Source organism: Abramis brama (genome assembly GCF_963993115.1).
Source record: "Abramis brama genome assembly, chromosome: 1".
Lineage (NCBI taxonomy): Eukaryota > Metazoa > Chordata > Actinopteri > Cypriniformes > Leuciscidae > Abramis > Abramis brama.
In genome coordinates, this window is record NC_139963.1 from 50,586,341 (window position 1) to 50,598,121 (window position 11,781).

General features: G+C 36.9%; 1 protein-coding gene across 1 annotated transcript in view; it reads left to right on the plus strand.

Annotated features, from left to right (window-relative positions):
* LOC311081506 (uncharacterized protein) overlaps positions 1-9,401 on the plus strand; it is a 58,475-nt gene extending 49,074 nt beyond the window's left edge. The window contains exon 13 of the mRNA XM_084112056.1: positions 4,690-9,401. Within this exon, the coding sequence (XP_083968182.1) occupies positions 4,690-6,134 (1,445 nt within the window). The 3' untranslated portion in view covers positions 6,135-9,401. The remainder of the gene's footprint in view (positions 1-4,689) is intronic.
* Positions 9,402-11,781: the final 2,380 nt, after the last annotated feature.

Genomic DNA, 11,781 nt, shown 5'->3' on the forward strand with positions numbered 1-11,781 from the left:
ATTTATTTTCGACTTGTCGGAGTCGGGCTTTAACTAGGCTACAGCACAAACTGTTTGCATTGCCCTAAGATTATTTGCGAGTGGCTCTTTCCTTTACACTATTGGAGATGCGGAGAACTTGATGGAAAGTGCTGTCTGTCGTGTCAATCGGAGTTTACCTGGCGCTTTTAGGTTTAAAAAACAGTTTTAGGTTTTTTTTGTGGCATTTCCAAGCCACTGAAGACCCAATGTTGTAAAGCAGTTTTTTTTTAAAGCATTTTTATTTATTTTTTTAGGCTATCATAATTTTTTTATGAAGATCATGCAATCATGACCATGCCGATTACAGATATGTCACTCAGGCTTCACTAACGTGATTGGTACCATAGACTATAGGCTACCATAGACTGCCATCAAGGCCTCAATGAAGGGGATTATGTGAACAGAAAGGGGATTCACAATGTAAATGTGCAGCCCAGTTACTATTGTGATTCTTAATATTCCAGATTAATAATATTATATCAAATAAATAAAAAAGGCAGTTGACTAAAATCTTCCATATCACAAATGTGAAAGCAAAATGTCCAGGATCTGTGCATGACTTAAGAATTTTCAGAGATTCACATTTATGCACATTATTTGAAAGTGGTAAGAAAAGTTCCACAATTAAATATCAAGCTCACTGTATTACATACACTTATGCTGATCCTAACAGAACTGCATTTTTTCATAGGTGATTATGACATGTTCCTGCAGACAGGTGTTTTATGACCCCATTCCCTGACCCAAACCAGTTACAATGCAGCTCTAGCCAGGACAAGGGCACACAATGAAATTAACTTTGGCTAACTAAAGGGAAGATTTCAGTGTCTGAGAAGTCTGAGGGGTTGCACACCTGACAGGGCCTGTGACATTGTTGCATGTGCCATATTATACAACATTGCCAAAAAAAAAACACTTCTCATTAAATGTTTAATAAAAGACAAATATGCTTAGTTCCTTGAGTTTTATTTCAATTGTTCTTTGTAAGAAAAGCCAGTGGTCAAGTGCTTGCAACAAGAGATATTAGACACATGCCTCATGCAACAAATAAAAAGGAGAAGTTGGCTATCCACTGCCCACCTGTAGGCCTATGTCTCCTCTGTCTGTGCAGACTCTTCTGTAGGCCTTTCTGTAGATGTGGAATCCTGCAACTTATATTGCAGCCATAAAGCATACAAGTGTAAATTATGTAAAGTTATTTATGCACTTGCAGGTAGGCTAGTTCCTTTATATGACAGTTATAAATTAAGTAATTTATGTAAAAGTTATTTATGCACTTGCAGGTATATGACAGGGTTTATCTGAGAGGGTTTATTCACTGTCCAGTGCAATGGAAACAAATGGACATTACAAAGTCTTATACTTTCTTTCCTTTGGAAAGTTAGAAAATGTCCACCTACTGCACATATTTCAGCCACCACTTTCTTGGGAACAGATACAAGTGTTGGTGTATTGTATAAAAGTGCACAAAAGAGGAAAACACAATGTCATTACAATGAACTACACTGGGGAAAAATGTGATCAATAACTCATGGCAAATTATTTTTACATTAACATAAGTTTATCAGTTTTCACCTTCACAAGTCAAAGCAATTCATCATTACTCAAGATTTAACAGTTGAAATGACTGTACAGCCTTAATTTAATGCAGCAAAAATTATTTTACAGTGTAGGCTACTAAGATCTTTTCATTTTTTTTTTTTTCAGCCTTTTTTTTGGTTGCTTTTAAACACCATTTATTTAACAGTGCCTTTTATAGAAGAGACTATAATATAACAAAAAATTACCATTATGTAGAATATTTTTGTACTTCACTTTTATTTGTTCCCATGTTCTAGTGTGGTGACTCTGACATTACAATGAATAAAGTAATTATGCAATTATTAAAATACAAACATATAGGCTAATAAGTGATAAAAAACATCTAACATGGCCACTTCTAACGGATTTAAATTGTCTGCTACTTTTTGCCAGCCCTCTCTCCTGGCTTTTGCAGACTTTGAGGTGTTTCTTGGCGTTTTGATTAAACATTAAAATTCCGAATAAACTTCGACTATTAGTTCTTGCTCTGCTGAGGAGAAAAACTGAGCGCGCTCTTTGGCCACGCCCACGCTGAGCAGCCAATAGCAGCGTTGCTGATCAATGTTTCTACTATCGATACATATCCCCTTTTAAACCAGCGCATGAACGCGCAGTTATCTTAGATAACTCAATCCAGCGATACTAATCATAAACAACAGGTGTGTTCGAAGAACCCAATTAGCCGGATCATGATTAGCACGATGATATCATCTTGGATGTGTCATTTTATCTCGGATGTAATAAGCAACGTACGAAGAACGAGCCCCTGGTCTTGTACTCTCCCAGGATCAGGAAACTGTCCTCAGTAAAACACTGCACAGGCACGAACATTTGGGTTGTACTGTTTTGGAACAGTGTTGTAAATAAACCTTAACCACTGATTCCTAATTATGCACAAACCGCAACATAACACACTGAAGAAAAAGGAAAACATGAATACGCATCATATGACCCCTTTAACCCAGCCAGCACAGCCATGTGGGGCCCAAATGGGTTTGACCTGGGCTATCTAACTGGGACCCAGGCAGTTTTGTCCTCGGTTTCCATGTTGGCCCCACATGGGTTTGCCCAGATGAAATGAACACTGCTTAGTATGCACAGTACAGGCTGTTTAATGTAACACTTAATCAGTGTTGGAGGTAATGAGATAATTAAGTGATTGAATAATGATTGTGCATTAATGATGAACACCTGCTGTTAACAAGCAGAATCACTGAAGGAAAGAGAAACACAAGAACTAGGCCTACTTCCAGCCACTGCCTTGGATGAAATCAACTGAAGATAAAATACATTAAATCTCTCAAGATCTGATTAAACAACTCCACAAACAGCATTACCAGCTTCACTTATTACTAACCAGACTGACTTTATTTCTGTCAGACGTCTACAGAAAAGAATTAAGAGGTTTAGATGTTGATTACTTATCTGAAAGTAATAGTTTGATTTGATGTTACCATTGTGGCGATCAGTGTGTGCTTTAGTCAGGCTCTTGACCTTTTAACATTAGTTTTTCTCTGGCAGCTGTGTCTGTTTGTTATGGCGAGAACAGCAAGAGAAAATATGATCAGATGCTGTAAGCTGATTGATGATATGAATATGATCGTCATATAGTGGCTTAACTCATTGATTATTTGTGAGGTTCATACGGTAGTATGTTATTCATTTTGTTTTATTGTTGTGATTCTACAACAAGAGAATAATAGAATTTAATCAAAACGTCAAATTATTTTTAAAACTCCATTTACATATTTTGGGCTCCTCCTAATCTTACTCACACACAGACATCAAGAATCAACATATGAATCTCAACAATGGTGACATGCTTCATGCTGCAATGCATTCTGGGAGCCATGGATAAGTTTTGTATGATGCACTCAGAATGCATTGCAGCATGAAGCATGTCACCATTGTTGAGATTCATATGCTGATTCTTGATGTCTCTGTGCAAGTACAACTTTCAGTAGTCCAACATGTGTAAATGGTGTTTTAAAAATCATTTGATGTTCTGATTAAACTGTGCTGGATCTCTTGCTGTAGAATCACAACAATAAAACAAAATGAATAACATACTACCAGTATGAATCTCACAAATAATCAATGAGTTAAGCCACTATATGACGATCATATTCATATCATCAATCAGCTTACAGCATCTGATCATATTTTCTCTTGCTGTTCTCGCCATAACAAACAGACTCAGCTGCCAGAGAAAAACTAATGTTAAAAAGTCAAGAGCCTGACTAAAGCACACACTGATCGCCACAATGGTAACATCAAATCAAACTATTACTTTCAAAAAAGTAATCAACATCTAAACCTCTTCTTAATTCTTTTCGTTAGATGTCTGACATAAATAAAGTCAGTCTGGTTTGTAATAAGTGAAGCTGGTAATGCTGTTTGTGGAGTTGTTTAATCAGATCTTGAGAGATTTGATGTATTTTATCTTCAGTTGATTTCATCCAAGGCAGTGGCTGGAAGTAGTTCTTGTGTTTCTCTTTCCTTCAGTGATTCTGCTTGTTAACAGCAGGTGTTCATCATTAATGCACAATCATTATTCAATCACTTAATTATCTCATTACCTCCAACACTGATTAAGTGTTACATTAAACAGCCTGTAGTGTGCACACTAAGCAGTGTTCATTTCATCTGGGCAAACCCATGTGGGGCCAACATGGAAACCGAGGACAAAACTGGCTGGGTCCCAGTTAGATAGCCCAGGTCAAACCCATTTGGGCCCCACATGGCTGTGCTGGCTGGGAAGTGAACGTAAGCATTTAAGAATATCATTGTATTATTATATGGATCCATGCAGCTCCTAAAGTGACATCAGCCGAATAAACCTGCAGCCGTCTGTCATTTGTTATTTGATCAATAAAAGACAAAAAGAAAATCACATTTGCAGCTTGAACAAAGATTTATGTAATTTATATTTAATTAATGCAGTGAAGACTGTTGTTATTTCACATTTGATTATTCAATTTCCATACCCAAATAGTGTTAGACTTACCTGAAAAACATAAAGCACTGTTTGTATGATTTATATCTTTGTTCTTCTGTATATCTGAGCTTTTGTTTATTATTTTGCAGATTCAGTCCCCTGCATAATCTCTCCGGAATGGTTATCTGTCAGATCTAAAGCTTGTGATGACAGACGGATTGTTCTTCTGGGTCAAACGGGTGTTGGGAAGAGTGCAGCTGGAAACACAATATTGGCACGGAGAGAGTTTAAATCCATAAGGAGTACAAAATCAGTAACACGTGAATGTTCATTGAAACACGCCACTGTTTCAGGCAGATCTGTGTCTGTAGTTGATACTCCTGGATTATATAATACAGAGATGAGCCCTGTAGAGTCAATGACAGAGATCATAAGAAGTGTTTATATATCCAGACCTGGACCGCACGCTTTTCTCATTGTGTTCAGAGTAGATGGCAGAGTCACTGATCAGGAGCTGCTGATTGCTCAGATAATTGAGATGATGTTTGGTGAAGAACTGTTAAAATACTCCATCATTCTCTTCACTCATGGAGATCTGCTGGAAGGATATTCAGTGGAGAGAGTCATTCAGGAGAACAGTAGATTAAGAGATCTAGTTCAGCGGTGTGGAGACAGATTTCACGTCTTCAGCAATAGAGATGAGAATAACAGAGATCAGGTGAATGATCTACTGAAGAAGATTGACACAATGATAGAGCAGAATGGAGGAGGACACTACATTAATCAGATGTATGAAGATCCTCTGAGATTCAGACAAGAAGAAGAGAGAAAACAATGTGACGAGAAACAAAGGCAAGAGGATATTGAGAGAGTGATAAAGGAGACAGAGGAGAGAGTCAGAGCAGAGTTTGAAGGTCCACCAAGATTTTTACTAGAAAGACTCAAGTCAATGAGACTGAGAGATGAAGACATGAAACGACGAGAGAAGGAACGACAACAGGAGTTTGAGAGATTCTTTGAGAGATTATTTGACCCCCTGCATTCATCAAGGAGACCTAAGGCAATCCATGAGGAAATAGAATTCCATAAGGATGTGGAAAGGCAGAGAAAACAACGAGAGGAGAAACGAAGACAAGAGGAGATTGAGAGAGTGATAAAGGAGACAGAGGAGGAAATCAGAGCAGAGTTTGAAGGTCCACCAAGATTTTTACAAGAAAGACTTAAAGCAATGAGACTGCGAGAGGAAGAGGAGAGAAAACAACGAGAGGAGAAACAAGTACAAGTGGAGATTGAGAGAGTGAGAAATGAGACAGAGAGGAGAGTCAGAGCAGAGTTCGAAGGTCCACCAAAATTTTTACAAGAAAGACTTGAAGCATTGAGACTGAGAGAAGAAGAGGAGAGAAAACGAGAGGAGAAACGACGGGAGTTTGAGAGAGGCTTTTGCCACCTGTTTTCATCAATGAGACGTATGGAAATGAGACTTATGGAAATGAGTCATATGGAAATGCAGAGAAAACTACAAGAGGAGATTGAGAGAGTGATAAAGGAAACAGAGGAGAAAATCAGAGCAGAGTTTGAAGGTCCACCAAGATGATGATGATGAGACATACTTTAAATAATGAGTCAGAAAGATCAAGAGGAAAAACAGACATGAGAAGACTGGAGTGAGAAAGGAGACCGAAGAGAGTCACAGCAGCATTTGAGGGGCCATCAATATTTTCACTAGAAAGACAGAGAGAGAGACAGAAGAGGGAATCAGAGCAAAATGAGAACTAGAAGCAAGATTGAGAAGTGACGTGAAAACAAAATAAGGAAAGTGTCTGTAGTTGATACTCCTGAATTGTTTGACACTCAGATAAAACCAAATTATTATTATTTTTATTCTTTATTTCAGACACGTGAATAATGGTCCATATTACACACAAGAAGAAAAAAGAGAAAAAAAAAATCATAAATACATATACATCATAAAACCAATACATTTATCTCCTGTATAGGCTCATAAGCCAGTGAGTCCAAATGCCAGAAGAATATCGCACCGAGCTTACTGTAGTTCAGGGTTGGTCAATGCAGTGATGATACTGTTCACCGAGCTCGAGAGCCTGCACATGCACCTGTACATAAGATTTCACAGAACAGCAGGGCAGTTTGGCAAACCCACATTTACAAACAATTGGCTTGCACTACTCCAACGTGGGACCCTCAGTAGCATCCGCATGGCATCATTATACGCTACAATTAGCTTTTGCATACTACTCTTTTTGTAGCGCCTCCACAGGTGTGCAGTATACATGGTAGTGCAATACGCCCTAAAGAGTCTGATTTTAACAGGTGTTGAGCACATTCCAAACCTGCGGATCAGCATGTTAGCCTGTCCATAAATCATGCCGCACTCTCTGTAAATGTCTCTGTCATCAGACAAGTCTGCAGTCACATAGTGCCCCAAATATTTACATTCATTAGTGACCTTAAGTCTATTGCCTGACAAAAAGAAATCTGGGAAAACCAGTTTGGAGTCCTCTCTGCTCCGGGCTATCATAATAATGCTTTTCTTTGAGTTGTATTTTATATCAAAGTCTGTTCCATACTGAGTGCACACATGCAACAGCTCTTGGACTCAGTGTAACTCAGCGCTATATGGACAGAAAATAACAAGGTCATCAGCGTACATTAGGTGGTTATGGTACTGTCGCCAACCCTACAGCCCGTTCCACAATCATTTAAAAACCTTGACAAGTCGTCCATATATACATTAAATAAAAACGGAGACATAATGCTGCCCTGTCTTACTCCATTTGACACAGAAAGATGCAGATAAACAATTTCCCCATTTTACAGACATTAACTGATGGGCATACCAGAAAACCAGAATTCTCACAAGACATTTTGGAGCACCTTTCTTGTACAATTTAGAAAATAATTTTCAAAAGCCTTTGAGGCATCAATAAAACACATAAAAATTGTTGTATTTTGTCTATTGTACAAATCCAAGATTTCTTTCAAAGCAAAAATGCACATATCTGTTCCATGCTTGGGTTTAAAGGCAAACTGGTTATCAGAGGTCAGCAAAAACTCTTCCAACTTATTCAAAATTGACTTTTCCAGTACCTTAGACAAAGTGCTGGCCAGAGCTATGTCTATAATTGTCTTTACTGTTAATTTTGCCAGTTTTATCTTTTACAATTGGAACCAAAATGACAGACAATAACCGGTCGGGTAGGACTCCATGAATAAGAAAGCCTGTAAAACAAATGGCGAGCAAGGGATATATTTTTCTGCTAGCATATTTTAAATGCCCCGTCTTCACCACATGCCTTGTTGTAATCCAGCTTCATCACTATCTCAAATACTTCTTGTGGAGTGATAATCACATCTTCACTCTTCTCAATTTTGTTAACAATAAAAATGATGAAGAAGACAGCAAGAAGTGTTTATTTATCCAGTCCTGGATCTTATGCTTTTCTCAGTATGAAATGTTCAACCTGGAGCTGAACACGCTCAAAACTTTGGAGATGAGCATGGACTTTAGGAGAAACCAAGCAGTAATCAGAGATTTTGTAAATACAAATACAAATTTTATTTATAAAACTGCACATAAAGTAAATAATGCACAAATCTGTACAAGTCTTCTGTTTCAGATGTATACCACATTATTATTATTATTGTTTTTGTTATTTTTATTTATTTATGTTTTTCCTTAGTCTCATTTAAATGTCTGTTCTCATGTCATATATGTATGTATGCAAGTACCAAGAGTTCCTGTAAAAAAAAAAAAAACAACCCACAACAAATTCCTTGTGTGTTTGTGCACACTTAGCGAATAAAGCTCATTATGATTCTGATTCTGAAATTAAGAAAAATTTGTTGGACGCAGCAGACGCAGAAACGAGCAGTGGAGTTCAACCCGTTTTTTTCAGAGTTCTGCATCATACATAATTTAGTGGAACTAATAGTGCAGGAGGAAATAAGAGGAACATAAGATTGATCACTCTAAAAAGAGATGTTAAAAATGACACATGTTGTGTCAGTTTTAACACATGTGGTGAGTGTGCTCAGGGACAACACATGTTGTGTAGATTTAACACATGTTGTGTAGATTTTAACACGTAGTGTGTGTGCTCAGGGACAACACATGTTGTGTCAAATTTAACACACAACCTGTGTCGATTCTTAACACATCTCTGTGTTTATAAGGACTACACATTTTGTGTTACCTTTAACACAACTAATGTGTTATTCCTCTTACACAGAAGTGTGTTGAAACCTTTTACACACTAATGTGTTATAGTTACACAACTTGTGTCAGATATGTGTCACATGTGTGTGACTGGTCGGTGTGTATTTCCCAGAGTTACTTCCTGTGTTTTTACAACTGAGTGTTTGGATGAAAACTGAAACGTATTGTTAACTTGTGTTTATGGAGTCCAGTGACGTTTAATAAAGAGTTTGTTTGAACATTTGGATGGTTTAGACATCATGAATCTACATAGACAAGCTCTTATTGAGAATTAACAGAGGTTTAGATGTTGATGTTTCATTGAATGTTTTATTTGAAGTCACCAGAATCGTGATTAATGGCTCCTTTATTTGAGCTCTTGACCCTTTACTCCTCTTTTAATATTTCTCTGGCTGCTTTAACTATATTTTAATAAAATACATTTGTTATGGCGACTGAAAATATGATCAGATGTTTATTGATGATGTCATAATCAGCAAGTGCAGATCTGATCAGGTTTATGAGTAAATGGATGGTGCGCATTTAGTTTATGTATGTACTGTTAGTTATAGCTATCCAGCAGTGCAGAATAACAAAATAAATGTTTTCTGAAAATTTTAATCTGTAGCAGAAACTAGTCAAACACAGACCGCAAGAATCAGCGCATGAATCTCAACAATGGTGACAAACGAAATGCTTCATGCCGCAATGCATGCTGGGAGTCATGGATGAGATTTGTACAATGATGGCACCCAGCATGCATTGCGGCATGAAGCATTTCGTTTGTCACCATTGTTGAGATTCATACGCTGATTCTTGAGGTCTGTTTGATACCTTAGACTGTAAGATTCTGTACGAACTGTGTATTTATTAATTCATTTTAAGCTAATTGCATCATGTTAATCTTTTATGTATTACACTCATCTTTCAAATATTAATTTCTTTCTGAGGTCCTGCTGAACAATCTTACATGTTCATGATGATAATATTATAATCTGAGCATATTTTTCTCATGTTTATTTCTGCTGTTTCAAATGAATAAATACACATTTACAGCAATCAGAGAAAACTAATGTTAAAGAGTCAAGGGTCAAGAGCTCAAATAAAGCTGACACTAATCACGATTCTGGTGACTTTAAATGAAACATTCAATGAATCGTCAACACCAAAACCTGTTAATTCTCAATAAGAGTCTGACAGAAATAAAGTCAATCTGGTTATTAATAACAAGTGAAAGCAGCATTTGAAAAAGACATTGAAAAAGAGGCATGATGTGATTGGCTGCAAAAAAACACCCGTTAATCTTTAAGTTTTCATGAATTAAGATTTAATTTATTTATTTGAATGTATTGCTTTATTTATTTTAGAGCATTTTATGGGATACCATATAAAATATACCTATCATTTTTTTTCATAAAAACAAACTGCCCTCCACCCAGTGCTATTCTATCCAGAGTTACATTTTAACACACATTGTGTGTTAAAAATCTACACAACATGTGTCAAAATACCATCAACACATCTTGTGTGTTGTTTTTTAACACATCTCTTTTTAGAGTGTTTCCAGAGTTACATTTTAACACACATTGTGTGTTAAAAATCTACACAACATGTGTCAAATTCCATCAACACATCTCTTTTTAGAGTGAAGAGAAAAAGCTATTGTTAAAGATTCAAGAGCCCAACTAAAGCAAACACCATAATGGTGAAAACAAATGTTACATGAGTACATCATTTTCATTGAAACTTCAAAATCTAAATCTCTGTTAATTCTCAACAAGAACTGTTGTACATGTATGAAAGAAATTATGTTAAACTGGTTTGTAAACCACTCCTTTATTAATGGAGTATGAATAAACAGTCGTTTCAATATATTGGTATTAAATGCATTCTCTGAGAATTTATATTTCAGGTTTTGACTGCAAATGTCACGTCCATAACGCTGGAATTGCCCAGTATCGTGCTACAGCGCACATTCTATCAGCCGCAGTTCTGCCGCCTCAGTTCCAAAACTGTAAAACTCGACGTACATTCACATCACATGCTAACGCAACGGTAGAGTTACACTCACAGGACACTGCACTTATTTGCAATCACAAAATGTCATTATTTGCTTGTGCTTTAAAGCTGTGCCAGGTAAACATTTCATTGGCGTTCTGTTCTGACATGATGCACTTTTTCTGAGCGCGTCAGACCCATCTGGTAGCGATGGGGGGCCGACACTGAGAGAGCTACATGGAAAAATATGCACCAAACAAGCCACATTTTGCTGTTTTCATGAATACAAAAGTTGAGTGACCCTCCCCCAAGACTAAAAAAAGTTGGATGACTCTCCCCTCAACAATGAATAAAAAGACATGACCCTCCCCTATTTTCCTCTGGTGGTCCATTCCATAAATACCGAACGGTCCCTTATTGAAAATGTTTCGTTTGAGGTCACCATCATGGAGATCAGTGTTTGCTTTAGTTGGGCTCTTGACCCTTTAGGATTGTGCTTTATCAGTAATTGCAGGTGTTCATGGAGAACACTGATAAAGCATATCAACTTGTCTGCTTCAATAACAGACTGCAGTTAAACAGTTGCATTCACTTTGAATTGATTGATTCACTTCTGTAACTTAAAGTAATTAGAGAAGAAGGTAATGAACTCCACTGATATGATAAAAATCATTTGTAACTGAAGAAATTTACGTGAGATTGTCCAAAACTTTTCAAAATTTTAAAATGACACACTTAGACATCAGTTACTCGTCATACAAACCTCAACAATGGTGACAATCAAAAAATAATTCAAATGCATAATTTATGCATGCCGCAATGCATGCTGGGAGCCATGAATGTGTTTTGTATGCTGGCATGAAGAATGTCACCATTGTTGTTTCAAATACCGAATGTTGATGTCTGTGAGTGTAAAAATGACTGAAAACAAGTTTGCAATTGAAAGCAACAGAACTATAACAAATCCATTGTTTTATATTGTGGTGAGATCTGGTATTTATCTCACTTCCTGAATAACCCCTAGTAT